The sequence below is a fragment of the Lolium perenne genome, chromosome 4, assembly GCF_019359855.2.
Source record: "Lolium perenne isolate Kyuss_39 chromosome 4, Kyuss_2.0, whole genome shotgun sequence".
Classification (NCBI taxonomy): domain Eukaryota; kingdom Viridiplantae; phylum Streptophyta; class Magnoliopsida; order Poales; family Poaceae; genus Lolium; species Lolium perenne.
In genome coordinates, this window is record NC_067247.2 from 321,149,478 (window position 1) to 321,167,357 (window position 17,880).

At 44.8% G+C, this 17,880-nt stretch overlaps 1 protein-coding gene across 1 annotated transcript; it reads right to left on the bottom strand.

Moving 5' to 3' along the window:
• Positions 1-10,921: 10,921 nt before the first annotated feature.
• Positions 10,922-17,398, bottom strand: LOC127296297 (steroid (22S)-hydroxylase). The gene is made up of 8 exons (XM_051326337.2): positions 16,907-17,398; positions 16,440-16,782; positions 16,144-16,296; positions 13,548-13,799; positions 13,327-13,419; positions 12,524-12,602; positions 12,311-12,417; positions 10,922-11,482 (listed from the first exon to the last, which is right to left on the bottom strand). Exons 1-8 carry the CDS (start codon positions 17,149-17,151, stop codon positions 11,246-11,248), a joined length of 1,509 nt encoding a protein of 502 aa, XP_051182297.1. The 5' UTR covers positions 17,152-17,398; the 3' UTR covers positions 10,922-11,245.
• Between the last annotated feature and the right edge of the window lie 482 nt (positions 17,399-17,880).

Genomic DNA, 17,880 nt, shown 5'->3' on the forward strand with positions numbered 1-17,880 from the left:
GAATGACTATGCTTATGTTGGGAGTAGTAATAATTTTATGCATGAGACTCATGATAAGAATGCTTTATGTGATAGTTATATTGTTGAGTTTGTTCATGATGCTACTGAAAATCTTTATGAGAGAGGAAAATATGGTTGTAGAAATTTTCATGTTACTAAAACACCTCTCTATATGCTTAAAATCTTGAAGTTGAGCTTGTCTAGTTTTCCTATGCTTGTTGCATTATGCCTACATAACTTGTTTATTTACAAGATTCCTTTTCATAGGAAGCATGTTAGGCTTAAATTTGTCTCATACTTGATTTTTTATGCTCTCTTTTGCTTCAACTCTTATTTCTTGCGAGTGCATCATTAAAATTGCTGAGCCCATCTTAATGGCTATAAAGAAAGCACTTCTTGGGAGATAACCCATGTTTTTATTTTGCTACTGTTTTGTTGTGTCTTGGAAGTTGTTACTACTGTAGCAACCTCTCCTTATCTTTATTTTATTGCATTGTTGTGCCAAGTGAAGTCTTTGATAGAAAGGCTCATACTAGATTTGGATTACTGCGCAGAAACAGATTTCTGTCTGTCACGAATTTGGGCAGGGTGCTCTGTAGGTAACTTAGAAAAATCTTCCAATTTATGTGAGTGATCCTCAGATATGTGCTCTGTAGGTGCCTCTAAAAAATTCGTCTTTACGGACTGTTCTGTTTTGACAGATTCTGCCTTTTATTTCGCATTGCCTCTTTTGCTGTGTTGGATGGATTTCTTTGTTCCATTAACTTCCAGTAGCTTTGAGCAATGTCCAGAAGTGTTAAAAATTATTGTGTCACCTCTGAACATGTGAATTTTTGATTATGCACTAACCCTCTAATGAGTTTGTTTTGAGTTTGGTGTGGAGGAAGTTTTCAAGGGTCAAGAGAGGAGGATGATACAATATGATCAAGAAGAGTGAAAACTCTAAGCTTGGGGATGCCCCCGTGGTTCATCCCTGCATATTTCAAGAAGACTCAAGCGTCTAAGCTTGGGGATGCCCAAGGCACCCCCTTCTTCATCAACAAATTATGAGGTTCCTCCCTTGAATCTATATTTTTATTCGGTCACATCTTATGTACTTTACTTGGAGCGTCTGTGTGCTTTTGTTTTCGTTTTATTATTTTCATTCTCCGAATAAATTCATGCTTGTCTGGGAGAGAGACACGCTCCGCTGGTTCATATGAACACATGTGTTCTTAGCTTTTAATGTTCATGGCGAAGGTTGAAACTGCTTCGTTAATTGTTATATGGTTGGAAACAGAAAATGCTACATGTGGTAATTGGTATAATGTCTTGAATAATTTGATACTTGGCAATTGTTGTGCTCATGTTTAAGCTCTTGCATCATATACTTTGCACCTATTAGTGAAGAAATACATAGATCTTGTTAAAATTTGGTTTGCATGATTGGTCTCTCTAAGGTCTAGATATTTTCTGGTAAAAGTGTTTGAGTAACAAGGAAGACAGTGTAGAGTCTTATAATGCTTGCAATATGTTCTTATGTGAGTTTTGCTGTACCGGTTCATACTTGTGTTTGCTTTAAATAACCTTGCTAGCCTAAGCCTTGTATTGAGAGGGATTACTTCTCATGCATCCAAATCCTTGAGCCAAAAACTATACCATTTGTGTCCACCATACCTACCTACTACATGGTATTTTCTGCCATTCCAAAGTAAATTGCTTGAGTTCTATCTTTAAACACTTCAAAAGTTATTACCTCTTATTTGTGTCAATGTTTTATAGCTCATGAGTAAGTATGTGGTGTTTATCTTTCAATCTTGTTGGGCAACTTTCACCAATGGACTAGTGGCTTCATCCGCTTATCCAATAATTTTACAAAAAGAGCTGGCAATGGGGTTCCTAGCCCCAAATTAATTAACCCTCATAATTTTACAAATAGACACTCCTCCATGGTATGTGATTGTTGGACGGCACCCGAGGATTCGGTTAGCCATGGCTTGAGAAAGCAAAGGTGGGGAGGAGTGTCATCTAAATAAAACTAAAATAAAAAGGCACTCCTTCATGGTATGAGATTGCTGGCAGGCACCCGAGGATTTGGTTAGCCATGGTTTGTGAAAGCAAGGTTGGAAGGAGTGCCACCCAAAAATAAAAATCTTTCATGGGAGCCGCTCTTTGAAAGTCTGTCTGGCAAGGGGGTTAGAGTGCCCATTACCATTCGTTGACAACAACAAACACCTCTCAAAACTTTACTTTTATGCTCTTTCTATGTTTTCAAAATAAAAGCTCTAGCACAAATATAGCAATCCATGCTTCCCTCTGCGAAGGGCCTTTCTTTTACTTTTATGTTGAGTCAGTTCACCAACTTCTTTCTATCTTAGAAGCAAACACTTGTGTTAACTGTGCATTGATTCTTACATGCTTTCTTATTGCACTTATTATTTTACTTTATGTTGAAAATTATCCATGAGATATGTATGTTGAAAGTTGAAAGCAACCGCTGAAACTTAATCTTCCTTTGTGTTGCTTCAATGCCTTTACTATGAATATATTGCTTTATGAGTTAACTCTTATGCAAGACTTATTGATGTTTGTCTTGAAAGTACTATTCATGAAAAGTCTTTGCTATATGATTCAGTTGTTTAATCATTGTCTTTACCATTGCTTTGAATCACTTCATTCATCTCATATGCTTTACAATAGTATGATCAAGATTATGTTGGTAGCATGTCACTTCAGAAATTATTCTTTTATCGTTTACCTACTCGAGGACGAGTAGGAACTAAGCTTGGGAATGCTGATACGTCTCCAACGTATCTATAATTTCTGATGTTCCATGCTTATTTTATGACAATACCTACATGTTTTGTTCACACTTTATGATGATTTTATGCATTTTCCGGAACTAACCTATTGACGAGATGCCGAAGTGCCAGTTCCTATTTTCTGCTGTTTTTGGTTTCAGAAATCCTAGTAAGGAAATATTCTCGGAATTGGACGAAATCAACGCCCAGCATCTTATAATTCCACGAAGCTTCCAGAACACCCGAGAGGGACCAGAGGAGACCCACAGGGCCCCCACACGTGTGGCTGGCGCGGCCCAGGAGGGGGGCGCACCGCCCTGTTGTGTGGCGCCTCCGTAACCCTTCCGACTCCGCCTCTTCGCCTATAAGAAGCCCCCTGACCTAAATCTTCGATACGAAGAAGCCACGGTACGAGAAACCTTCCAGAGCCGCCGCCATCGCGAAGCCAAGATCTGGGGGACATGAGTCTCTGTTCCGGCACGCCGCCGGGACGGGGAAGTGCCCCCGGAAGGCATCTCCATCGACACCACCGCCATCTTCATCACCGCTGCTGTCTCCCATGAGGAGGGAGTAGTTCTCCATCGAGGCTAAGGGCTGTACCGGTAGCTATGTGGTTAATCTCTCTCCATGTACTTCAATACAATGATCTCATGAGCTGCCTTACATGATTGAGATTCATATGAGTTTTGTATCACTATTCATCTATGTGCTACTCTAGTGATGTTATTAAAGTAGTTTATTCCTCCTCCATGATGTAATGTTGACAGTGTGTGCATCATGAAGTACTTGGTATATACTATGATTGTGATCTCTTGTAGATTATGAAGTTAACTATTACTATGATGGTATTGATGTGATCTATTCCTCCTTTCATAGTGTGATGGTAACAGTGTGCATGCTATGTTAGTACTTGGTATAGTTGTGTTGATCTATCATGCACTCTAAGGTTATTTAAATATGAACATCGAATGTTGTGGAGCTTGTTAACTCCGGCATTGAGGTGCTCTTGTAGCCCTACACAATTAATGGTGTTCATCATCCAACAAGCGAGTGTAGAGTGGTTTTATTATGTGATCAATGTTGAGAGTGTCCACTAGTGAAAGTATGATCCCTAGGCCTTGTTTCCAAATACTGCAATCATCGCTTGTTTACTGTTCTACTACATCTGTACTTTCTGCAATATTACCACCATCAACCACACGCCAGTTGTAGCAGCAAGCTATTTTCTGGTGTCGTTACTACTGCTCATATTCATTCATACCACCTGTATTTCACTATCTCTTCGCCGAACTAGTGCACCTATACATCTGACAAGTGTATTAGGTGTGTTGGGGACACAAGAGACTTCTTGTATCGTGATTGCAGGGTTGCTTGAGAGGGATATCTTTGACCTCTTCCTCCCTGAGTTCGATAAACCTTGGGTGATCCACTTAAGGGAAAACTTGCTGCTGTTCTACAAACCTCTGCTCTTGGAGGCCCAACACTGTCTACAGGAAAAGGAGTGTGCGTAGACATCAACCCTCTCAAAGAGATTGTTATCAATTACCAAAATGGGGGAGATTGAAAGTGCATGGAGCCCCCATGTGTGGTTTTGGTAATTGATGACAACCCCCATGGACTAATGTTTGCATTGAACTATATTTGTAGGGGTTGTCCATAGGTAATGGTTGAACCATATGTTGGCTTTAAGATTGCAATAAGAAGCAAATGAAGAAGATCAAGTGTCAAGTATGTCTTGAAGATGAAGTGCGCTCTCAAGTTTAACATCAAGACATCAACGATGAAGAATGAACAAATGAAGTGCAAGTTCAAGACGAGCCATCTCGAAGAGATTATTTGCTAGAATCTTGCCATCCATATGGTGATCATGGATATGAGAAGATGCGCTGAAGAATAAACTCTCCCATGATGGATTATGGGGGAGCAATCCACAAGACTTCGTCAAGCAAGCACAATTAAGAAAGGCGTTCCATCTTGTTGTAGTCAATACCGTCATCATCGAGCTCAAGTGGAATGCGCAAGATTAAGGTTTTCTCCTGATATGGTTTCTTTCTCACCGGTCTCATGGTTTAGTTGAAGGCCGGTTTATAGTTTAGTTGTCGTACTATCACGAGGGCTCTCGAGTGAGTAACTCGATCGTATCATTCAGAGAGAGCTCAAACCTTTGCATCATTGCATCATCTTTCTTGGTTTTTATTTAGATCTTATCCATGTGATGCTTTATAGCTGTGCTTATTCTAATTACAAGCCCTAGTTCATCGAGAATGATTTTTGCACGGGCAACTCGTTGCATTTTTAGGTTGGAGGTTTTACCGGTATATCTTTTTTAGATAGGTCAAACCTTTCATCATTTATTTCTATACTACCTTACTGGATTATGATGGTTCCCTGCATAATTTTGTAGAGCTTGTTACTAGCTTCGAAACGAGTCCAAGATCATCAAAATTGGAGTCCAGATGCTCAAGTTATGGTCTTTCTCGTTTTGCTGTTTCTTCCAGTTTTTCTCTAGGCCAGAATTTCCGGGCCGGAAATTTGCAGAATTTCCGGGCCCCAAAAAATGGCTAAGGACCTACGAAAATGAGCCCCTCGAACCCCCCCGGAAATTTGGCCAGAAATTTCACTTTCCAGGCTGGAAATTCCGGTGGGGGCGGAAATTCCGGCCTGTTATGTCCCAATGGCTCGATTTTTCTGGCGGGTATAAATACCCCCTTCTTTCTCCTTGGGCTGAAGCTTTTCCCACTCTCTCTCTCCTCCATTGTTGATCTTGATAAGCTTGCCCTATCTCTCTATCCCTCCATGATTCTTGCCCCCTTTTGAGGGAAAAGAGAGAGGAGATTTAGATCCACACTTTGATCAAACCAAATCATCTTTTTGCGAGTAAATCTTTGGGATCTAGATCTTGAAGAATTTTGTGTTCTCATCTTTGTTCTTCCTCTCTTATTCTCCCAATAGCTTTTGTAACTTTGTTGGAATTTGAAAGAAAAGGACTTGAGCATCTTTGTGGTGTTCTTGCCATTGTATTTGGTGCATAGGTTTGAGTTCTCCACGGTGATTCGTGGAAGTGAAAGCAAGATGGTTGTTACTCTTGGGTTCTTGAAACTCTAGACGGATTTTAGGCCTTTGTGGCGATTTCTTGGGATCCTCCAATTAAGTTATGGATGCGTACCCCAAGCTTTGTGTAAGGACCGGTTTCCGCCTCTAAGGAAATCCCTTAGTGGAACCGTGACCTATGCCTTTGTGGCGAGGGTCACCGGAGAATAAGGTGAGGCGCCTTCGTGTCGCTCGGTGTGTGGTGTGACTCCCGCATCTTGGGGTGAGGCCTTTGTGGCGTTGGTGTGCATCGAGCAACCACACCTTAAGGTGAGTCCATTTGTGGCGTTCGGGAGAGCTAAGCCACCGCAGCTCTCCAACGGAGATTTGCACTTGCAAGAGTGTGAACTTCGGGATAAATCATCGTCTCCCGCGTGCCTCGGTTATCTCTATACCTGAGTGAGCTCTTTACTTATGCACTTTACTTTGTGATAGTCATCGTTGTCGTTGCCTAATCGACGGTACCCCGGAGGAGGGATCCTCACGAGGGGGAGAAGAAGTAGGGGCCATAGGGCGGAGTGCTCTCGGGACGGTGGTACGCGAGTTACCCAGCTTCGGAACACCTGCACGATGACAGGGCCTACTGCTACTTGTCTGGAAATATCTGGGCGCTTTCGCGTTGTTACAATGAGTTGTGGTTGTCAACGTGCACGTGAACGTGAACGTGAACGTGAACGTGCCTCTAGGGCTCCCAGGATCCGGCTTATAAAGGCGCACGGATCTAGGGTTTACATGGAGAGTCCTAGCCGGATTACAGGTCGCCTAACTACGGTACAAGGTCTTGCCGTGTACGTCAAGGATCTGCCTTCCTCCCTACGTCGTACTGGATCCGGGTTCCACATGGGCCTCCATGGATCCGGGTTACTCCTGGGCCTCCATGGATCCGGGTTACTCCTGGGCCTCCATGGATCCGGGTTACTCCTGGGCCTCCATAGATCCGAGTTGCACATGGACCTTCACGGATCCGACTTCCTCCGATGGTCGGTTAGGATCCGGCTTCCCTATCCTGGGCTGGACTTCATCCTTTAGGATCAACAGCAACTGGGCTGCCCGGTGGGCCATAAGCCATCACCACCATCTGTGGGCCACCCGGGCTTGCCGGAATCGGACCATGTCGATGGTATACCTATGAAGTATATCCACAACAGTAGCCCCCGGAGTTCTCCAAGATTCACCGTTCTTCCATCCAGCTCAGCTTGCGCATGTATCTTCATCCTTTGGCTGGAACGAATAATAGAGAATCTTGAAGGACTCCAAACTTCGTTTCTCCAACCAAGTATTGGTCGGAAACTTCATGATCCAATGGTCAGATTCTTCGGAGACACCATCCAACGTAATCTTCGGTATGGATCCGACTAGCCAAATGTAGGTTCGGATCTGACTAGCCAAAATATAGGTGTAGATCCGACTACCCAAAATATAGGTGCGGATCCGACTAACAAAAGATTAGGTGCGGATCCGGCTACCGAAAATTGAGGTGCGGATCCGACTACCAAAAATTAGGTGTGGATCCGACTACCAAAAATTGAGGTGCGGATCCGACTACCAAAAAATTGAGGTGCGGATCCGACTACCAAAAATTAGGTGCGGATCCGGCTACCAAAAAATTAGGTGCGGATCCGACTAGTTAGCCAGATTTTCGCCATCTTTGAAATTTTTCTTGACATAACCATATGTATGTAGCCTCCGAGCGTTGAGTCGGCTTGATCCAAGGAGACTCGATGCTCAGAAACTTAGCCCCCAAGAGTCAAGGTGGAAATTTTTCGGCTTGTTGCTCCAAAGAGAACTTCATCGATGTAGCCCCCGAGCGCCAAGGTGAATTTACTTAAAATCCGGCTTGGAGCTCTTAGAGTAGCTTTATCTTTATATGTGACTTAGGAAAAGCGTAAATCCCAAGCATCTAGGCGGAAATTTCCAGCACTGATACCCGAAAGGAAACACACTTTTCACCTAAGATCAAACCGCAGCCCCCGAGGGTTGGTTCCGGCTAAGCATAGCGGAATCAAGACTCAAGTTGCTTTTCCAGCTGTGCACGCCATGGATCCGCCTAACCTTCTCTCATTGGATCCGGCTAGCTTCCCCAGGGGCTTCACGCGGTGATGGATCTGCTTGAAAACACCTTAAATCGAGGACTATTGTACGTCCAAGTGTCATGTACCTGATACATAAACATAAAAACATATTTGTATTAAATTGTTTCTTTGATCATGTTCAACGAACAAATGTAAGGCGGAACAAAAACGGCCTTTGAACAAATGTTTTAAAGCTGAAACTATGCAGCAGTTGAACAACATAAAACTGTCAAGGCGGAAAAAACTCGACTATCTTGAACAGTTAATGCAATTTATATGTTTTAAGCAAGATCTGGTTTATCTGTTCTTCTGGTTTATATGCTTGACTTTTCGCGAGACGGCAAACTTTAAACACAGAACATCTGCTGAGGCGATAGCGCTTAATAGCGAAACAATCAAGAACCTCAGAAACAGAGGCCGGCTTTAAGTACCGAAATGTCACTACTAAGGAATCCACATATAAACAACAGTAAACGTGTAGGCCAGAAAACTCAAGCTAACGCCCGAAGGCGGAAATTTTGCAGGGTACTGGAGCCTTAAGCGGCAAAAACAGTACAAAGTTTTTCACGAGCGCGAGGAAAATCGTGGGAAAGATATGACCAACAGTGAAAGCGGTAAAAGACTCAGGATATGAGTGAACCAATCTTAATCTCATGATCATAAAATATTAAAATATGAAATATAAATAGGGACTTAGCTGTTTGAGCGGAGTCAATGTCGGTCGTGGCGGTTTTTCTTCGGCGTTCCGTCGAACCGGTGCGAGATTGATTGTCGCAGTGGTCCTGTCGGTGCGGATCCACCTACCAAAATTTGGGTGTGGATCCGACTTCCAAAAAATTTAGGTGCGGATCCACCGACCAAAATTTTGGTATAGATCCGGCTACAAAAATATAGGTGCTGATCCGACTACCAAAAATTAGGGCGGATCCGGCTGCCAAAAACATAGGTGCGGATCCGACTACCAAAAACGTAGGCGCGGATCCGGCAACCAAAAACATAGGTGCGGATCCGACTACCAAAAACGTAGGCGCGGATCCGGCTACCAAAACCAGAATTTGAAATTTTCAGATCTAAGGCGGAATCTTCCCTAGGAAGCTCCTGCGACTCAGATCGGATCTTCGCGACTGCGTCTGCTTTCGGCGGCGGTCGCGTCGGCGTTACTTACCGGTGCGTTTCCGTCGGAATCGACGGTTTCCCCAATGAAGATGTGTATGCCGCCAACTGGAATGATGGAGAGCTTGACGGGGTCAGTCTTAGCCGGAATCCAGCACTCATCCGGAGGGACGATCGACAGATTTCCGGCGTAAAGGACGCGCCCCACAGCGATGGTGTCGTCGTAGCTTCCCATGGTGGAACCCTCCCGGTTCCGGCCTCCAGACGCCGCAGGCCCCACGGTGGGCGCCAACTGTCATTGCCTAATCGACGGTACCCCGGAGGAGGGATCCTCACGAGGGGGAGAAGAAGTAGGGGCCATAGGGCGGAGTGCTCTCGGGACGGTGGTACGCGAGTTACCCAGCTTCGGAACACCTGCACGATGACAGGGCCTACTGCTGCTTGTCTGGAAATATCTGGGCGCTTTCGCGTTGTTACAATGAGTTGTGGTTGTCAACGTGCACGTGAACGTGAACGTGAACGTGAACGTGCCTCTAGGGCTCCCAGGATCCGGCTTATAAAGGCGCACGGATCTAGGGTTTACATGGAGAGTCCTAGCCGGATTACAGGTCGCCTAACTACGGTACAAGGTCTTGCCGTGTACGTCAAGGATCTGCCTTCCTCCCTACGTCGTACTGGATCCGGGTTCCACATGGGCCTCCATGGATCCGGGTTACTCCTGGGCCTCCATGGATCCGGGTTACTCCACAGGCCTCCATGGATCCGGGTTACTCCTGGGCCTCCATAGATCCGAGTTGCACATGGACCTTCACGGATCCGACTTCCTCCGATGGTCGGTTGGGATCCGGCTTCCCTATCCTGGGCTGGACTTCATCCTTTAGGATCAACAGCAACTGGGCTGCCCGGTGGGCCATAAGCCATCACCACCATCTGTGGGCCACCCGGGCTTGCCGGAATCGGACCATGTCGATGGTATACCTATGAAGTATATCCACAACAATCGTGCTTGAAGTTATATATCTTGCTATGATATAGTTGTTTGTATTGCTTAGCATAAGTTGTTGGTGTACATAGGTGAACCATAGTATATAGGCTTTGGGCTTGACAAAGTAAACGCTAGTTTTATTCTGCATTTGTTAAGCCCATCTCGTAAAAGTTTTAAACATTCTATTCACCCCCTCTAGACGACATCCGTATCCTTTCAGCGTCAAGACACGATATGGACCGACCCCAAAAAAATCCACCGTGGGTGATTCGTATTACCGCTTGTTATAGACCGCAAACCCTATATGCCGACCAAGTTGTTCCATTACCACACATCGCACACCCAGACATTGAGTATGAGCCGGCCTAATCAGCCTAGTTCGTGTTTTTCTCTAATTTTCCTTCGTTTTTTTGGTTTAATTTCTTTTGTTTTTTCTTTGACAAGATTTTACGATTTTGAATTTTGTTCAAATTTTAAAAGAATATTTAGATTTCAAAATTTGTTCACATTCTTAAAACTTTCTTTAGATTTTTAAATTTGTTCAATTATAAAATGTTTATCTTTTGAAATTTATTTAGATTTGAAAAAAGATAGATTTGAAATTTGTTCAATTTGGTTTCAGATTTAAATTACTTAGATTTAGAAATGTTCACTTTTGACAAATTGTTTAGATTTTTGATAATCGAATTTTCGAAAAAATCAATATTAAAATATGTTTACGTAGTAAATCTAAAATCTAAAATTGTCTATTGTTTTAAAAATAGAAGAAAAAGGAAAGGGTAGAAAAGAAAAAAACGAAAAATGGAAACGAAACTGATTTTTCTTTTAATCTGAAAACGAAACTGGGTTGGCCGAACACCTCCCCGCACATGTCGATCAGGTCGATATATAGGCCCTCCTATAAAATAGTTCCTGTGAGAGGAAACCAAAACACTAAGACGCTAGGCCCATGTTCTGTATTACTTATATTGGACCTTGGGCTGGCCATTTTATTTCTCTAGTACTACCGGGCCTTGCAACATTTTCTCTTATAGCTTCTTCTCTTTTATCCCCATCTACAGCTACAATTTCTAAATAATAAACGAGCCCCTAAGAGCAGAAAAAAGGAGGACGAGCATGTGTACATTTTCCTCTGTACTCCTCCTCCCTACTCTGACGCTAGACTGAATCGCTGATCACATATGTCCACGGTCAAAACACTTGCTTCACTCTCCGTCCTGCGGGTCAATCCGATGGACCCTGATGGGGAGTCCCTTGGGGAAGTCGACGAAGGGGTAGACGAAGGCCTGGTCCGGCTCGGCGAGCTCCCACCGGAAGTTGAGCACGAGGTGGTGCAGGAAGATGGCCATCTCCAGCTTCGCGAGCTCCGATCCGGCGCAGAGCCGCGTGCCGCCGCCGTACGGCATGAAGTTGCTGTTCTGCGCCACGCCGGACGCGCTGCCCTGCAACAACAACGACATGGAAGCAATGCCCGTCAACACCTCTGAAACTCAATGCACAATATTCAGCTAGCGGTAGTACTACCGCCACGATCACATATTCCCCGCGGACATCAATTGGTCGTGGTTAATGGCGCGCACCTGTCCGAACGTGACGGATAAGAATGGGACGTGTTTATGCAGATTCGTCCCAATCGTTCTCACAGAGTGATTGGGTTCCAACGTTTCCCATCTCGACCATGCACTTGGTTTCGCGCGATTCACAGGAACCCAGGCTACAGCTAGCGTGAGTCCAAGTACAGTAGCCTCGGTGAGAGGAAGAATATGGGGCTCCCTTGACCGAGACATGCAGAGTAGCACACGGTATAGCTAGCAGAGGGAGCAAATTAGCACGTCTCTCGATCTTGATAGGACCAGATCAAAAGCACACGTGTGCGTGGATACCAGCTGAACATTCCCTTTCATGTCAGGGTCTACCCGTCCGTGCGGCGTCTTGTGTTGTTATCGCGGAGCCTAGCTAGCGGAAAAGTCGTCCTGTATTTCTGCCACAATTGCTCCAGCTAGCATACATATGAAGGATCACACTTGCTAGCTTGTGGACCTAATTCTTTCTCTTCTAACGTCACAGAAGCTTATGATTGATTTTGTTTTGGACGAATAATGCCTATATGATTGATTGGACAACGACGAAGACCGCGTGTCCGGCCAGATATTTTCCCTTCTTTTTCCCGTGGATCGATTTTTATCAGTGTTAGATATCTACAAGTTTTTATGCATGCAACAGAATCGTCTCTAGCCACCGTTGATTTGTGTGTGGATAATATAACTGACCTTCCATCTCCAAGGGTTGAAGTGGCTGGGGTCTTCGTACAGCGAAGAGTCGAGATGCACCGCCGCTAACACCGGCAGGATTTTCCATCCGCTTGGAATGTCATACCCTGTCAAACGCACATACAGTTAGACAGGGACATGCAGTAACCTCAGTCAAATATGCTCCTCAGCATGTTCAGCAATCAAATGCAGTGGGGGAGTTAAGGTGCCAACCATTGTAGTGCACATCTCGGATGACTTTCCGGTGCAGGAACCTCACCACGTTGCCTAGCCGCAAGGTCTCGTTTATAACCTGCAACAAAATTGGTAGCAGAAAAAGACGTCAACTATTTGCAAATGAGAGAGGTCGGCAGTTGGAATGTAGGAGGAAAATATGCTGCTTTTGGTATACAATCTACAGTTCCATACAGTACACACAACACCTACTATTGCTATAGTACTGCTGCACTAAAGTCGACATGTACTCCACAACTTCTGATAATTTGCCTTGCCATCAAGCTCACTTGGACAGTGATTTTTCCCCAATAGAAGCCATTCTACTGACCCTGACATCAGTTACTTTAACCCACGGTCATATTCTTCGGTAGATGACATAATGATATGCGTTTGACCTGGTCTGCTTTGTGCCGCCTGAAGATCAAGGCATACGACAAAGATACCTTCTTGATGCTGGCAATACCTCAATGACACATAGTTCTCGCACCATTTTGGATCGTATCGATGGGCCACACACGCTCTGCCTAGAAACTTCCAAAGCAAAAGCCATCGGCTAGGAGAGCAAGCAGCCACTATGCACTCCAAAAATGTGGCTGGCAAAGTCGGAGACAGCCCTTCGTTTGGCTTCCACTCGTGCATGGCATTTTTGGGAACTTCCTACTCCCCTACGCAACTAGACGAGCCTTGTGCAACTAGGAGTTGAAAGTAGCTAACAAAAGGCACATCGATCGAACACATATCTTGCACTCATATTACTACTACGGATCGAGGAGGAAATGGACAAATTCAAAGGCCCTTACGCATTGTGTGAAAACCATCTCTTTGTAGTCTTCCCAGCTCAATTTGCACTCCCCTCTTAGCTTTTGTCTCCTAGCAATCTCTAGATGCTCCTCCTGCAGGGTCATGGATCAGTGTGAATAATTCCATGATGTTTCAGTTGAGTTGGTGTTTTTTTTTTTTGAGGGACAATCATTAGGAGAGTATTCTACTGTAAAGAGTTTGGTGGTAAATAAATCTGTACCCGCAGTTCTTGTACAGCTTTAGGGCAACCTTCCAGAAAGAAAATGGAGAGGGCAAGCGCCATTGATGACGTCTCATGCCCAGCAAATAGCAAGCTCAACAAGAGGTCCAGGATTTGTTCGTTTGACAGATTTGATTGCTTCATGGCCCATCCAAGAAGATCATCTTCTTCTGTGCTCGAGTCCTCCTTGTTCATTTTCTCGAGCCTCTCCTCCATTTTCTTCTCTATTGCTCCAAGTATGGTGGCACGAGACTGCACGGAAAATATAGTAAATAAATGTATGATGTAAATTTAGGATATAACAAAATAAAATTACAGTCAAAGTCACATTTATTTACATTTTTGGGTGAGCATTGGACACGTCACTATCGTCGAGATGTTGCCTAACCTCCTACTAGTCTAAGATCTTGTCTTGTCATAGGTTTCTGTTTTAGAGAAATTCATATCTTTTCAACATAGCTGCCGTCAAATAAACAATGACACTTCTCTATTTCAGAAACTATTCTCCTTCTCTCTTTCTTTTATTTAACATAAAAAAGGTCTTTCACTTTTAATTTGTAGTTTTGTTCACGTTTTTGAACTTTTATTGTTTGGTGAGTATAGAACGGTAAGTACTCCATGATCAAACCATTACTTTCTAAGCTCGAGCAAACATATAGTGCAAAACCAATAGCTTGAAATTTTTCAAAATCAAGCATATATTATATGCCAACATTAACCACACCAGCTATTTTCTTGACAAAAATTCTCTTTTACATCAGTTAGGTGTAGTATATAGGATCATCCTCAGCTAAAAAGAATGCTAACGTCATTAACTAACACAAAATTAAGAGGGTTCCTCATTGCACGCCTGCCGAAGTTAATGTGGTTCCAGTGTGGCAAGAGTTGGTCAGCGGTTGAATCATGATAAATGATGGATTCTGCCACCATAATCATGCCAAATTATGAAGGTTGGTCACTAAACTTTTTTCTAAGAGGGTCAAAACTTCAAGTTGCAATTGTATGCTGTTGAGCACAGGCCGTGTGTAGGGGAGAGAAAGAGTGAGATGTTGCGAAAGCATGCATGCACAGCATGCTGCATCTGGGAGCAATCAATAAAGATCATTTGAGTGTGACCTCACAAGCAGTAAAAAGCGGGCAACATTTTATGCGCCCATGAGTGATGATCAGTACCCCCAAGGGCAAAGTAGGATGCAAAGAAACAATAGAAGCAGCAAAGGAAATGTTGATGGATGGATCTACTCACAAGTAACACCAGCCATGTCCATGTGCATGAATGGTTTTCTAGCCTGTGATTAAACACTAGTATCAACTATATATGTATGTACAAATGATTTTCTTGTCATTCATCAGTAGATCGACGGACTAGCCTCCTATATAGCATAATAATCTCAACCATGTACCAACACTGGCTTGACCTAGACACATACCTTTCAACCAACATTTCTAAAAGGGAAACCTAGCATTTCACTATTCTCTAAAGAGCTTCTTTTAGGTGCCCATATATAGATGTTGGGATGCAAGCGGCGGGAATGGCGGGATGAACTCGTTTCCGATTAGTACGATTTAGCTAGAGGCGGGATCGACGCTTATAGTACGATTTGAACTAAACATTGGCTTTGGCGGGATCCTGCTTTTTGAACCATATATATAGGGAAATAGAGTAGCTATATCCTAATCCTTTTTGGCCATTATCAATAGTATATGTGATAAACTAATTTGGTGCAAACACTAGATTTCTATATACTGCTCCTTGGTAGAGCCATTGCAATCAAAGTGGGTGTAGCAGAGAGAGGGAGAGAGAGATAAATTTTGCAGTGGTGTGTGATTGGACCTGATGCTGCCGTACGTGTGCACCAATCCTTGGACCATCCACTATTCAGAAACGACCCACACCCCTACTACATGCTGCCATGTAGTATATTAATGCGTCCCTTCTGATGGCTCTCTGCATATGCAACATCGATGCATGGGCCATGTATGCACCCACACAAAAGAAAAAGGAAAAAAAAAGAAAAAAACAAACCCCCTCTCTCGAAGATAGCTCCTGCTCCTACACTTGTGTTGTATCCTTGTTGTAGGCTTGTAGCCCGGCCCCCCTCCGCTCCAGCCACTTTGAATTCCTCAGTTTAGGTACCAAACAAAACGTTGACAGGACATGTAACATATTCATTCATTTGTGTGTGTGGAAATATGAATATATATCTTGATCCCTCGCCTTCATCGATCGATCGGTTGTTGCAACGTACACCATCCTATGAAATGCTAGCTACTCCATATGTGGGAGATGGAGGGTACGTACGGTTTTCTAGTCTATGTCTCGCGAATCGCGATACGATGGATGCTCCTTATCCGATCCCCTCCCACACGTGTACATGGAAATCGTGAACAGTAACAAATTTCAGAACAGGTGCTGCTCCCGTGAGTCAGTGAGCGTGTGAGAGTGACAAGTAACTAAAAACAAAAGCTACGGGACAAGATAGATTCCACATAGTTTTTGCATACGGGACACCCAAGCGTGCGCGCAGGGAGAGGGACAGGCTAGTTCGCAGTAGCGCTATAGGGAGTAGCTAGTGTGGTGTTGGACTGGACTCACCTTGAGGGCCTTCCAGTATGGCGTGCCTGGGAAGTTGAGGGGCGCGGACACCACCCCCTTCATGAAGGTGATGTACTCCCGCCGCAGCCGCTCCGTCTCCTCCTCCCCGGGGTCCATGCTCATTATGTTCTTCGCCATCAGGTTAAACGTGAACTGCACGCACGCACGCACGTCCATCCATGGTTAATTCACTGGCCGCGCGCTGTGGCGGGTACGACGTTGTCCGGCCGGCGATATGATCTGCCTGGACCAGACACCTCGTCGGTAATATGCAGGTAGTGCGATCGACGACGTACCTTCTTGGCCTCGTGCTGCGCGGAGAAGACGGCGGATGAGGAGGAGGAGGAGGGGACGAGCCAGTCGCGGAGGACGAGGAGGGTGTGGCGCTCCACCTCCGGGAGGAGCACGGCGCGGAGGCGGACGGAGCTGAGGAAGTTGAGGGAGATGGCGCGCATCTCGCGGTGAGGGTCGCCCACCAGCACCAGCATCGACCACTTGCCCAGGATGCCGCCGATGCTGCGCGGGTAGCTGCACTCGAACAGCCGCCCCTCGTTCTGCAGGATGTACCGGTTCAGACCCGCGTCCGCCGACACCACCGTCCGGTCGCCGAACAGGCTCGACCGGTATATCTTGCCGTACCTGCATCCACCGATCATCGACGTCAGTTCGATCGACGATCATCGTCTGTATATACATATCTGTGTGTAGTACAGACTACAGACTAGAGACTACAGAGTACTCCAGGGTGCCGCAGATGACAGACCGTGCGATGTGCTGGTTCATGAAGTGCCCCACGGTGGTGGCGGGGTGGGCGCGGAGGTACCCGAAGGTCTCGCCGATGAAAGGCCAGCCGACGGACCCGGGCGGCAGGTTCGGCCGCTTCTTCTTCGACCGGTGCGCGCCGTGGCATTTGGCGACGGTGGTGGTGTAGAAGGTGAGCAGGGCCAGCAGGATGAAGGGGAGGAAGAAGAGAAGCTCGCTGGTGATGGAGGCCATCATGGCGGCCATGAGCTAGCTACCTCGCTAGCGCCGCTCTTTCTTCAAATCTATTTCCCTCTGCCGATCGCCGCTCCGTCGGCTCGCTTTGCTGGTGCGTGTTGTGCGAGAGAGATGATGAGTTTGAGAGAAAGAAAAACAGGGGATCAATTAAAGACTCTGGCTTTAAGCTCTAAAAATCTCTCCCTGCAACCTTTGTGCAAAGAATTTTTTTGCTATAGGAAGGTGCCCACTTCGCTCTCTCCTCTCCCTCTGTGTTGTGGTGCTCTTATATAAGTTCTTGAGGTGTGTGACAGGGAGGAGGTGGTTGTGGGGATTCTTTAGCCGGAATTTAATTTTTGGTGCGCCGCAGGGAGTGGGGGACTGCTTACTAGTATTACTCTTTTTTTCTCCCTTCCTTTGCTCTGTTTCTCTTGGGCCGTGTCCGGAAAGACAAATAATCATTGTGTATTAAATTAGTCATAATGAGGAGTATCATATAGTAGTACTATATGATATAGTAGTATTAGATTAGTCATAATGAGGAGTAGTGTATGATACTATCTTCACAATGCATAGTACTACGTAAATATACATATAGTAGTATCTTCATAAGGATATACTACGTAAATGTACATGTAGTAGTATCATATATTTATTGTATTTAATGATTTGTAAAATCTCAATACTACCTCCGTCCCGGTTTACAGGTCCCGCACGTATTTCTAGGTCGCTAATTTAACCAACGTAACACATGATATA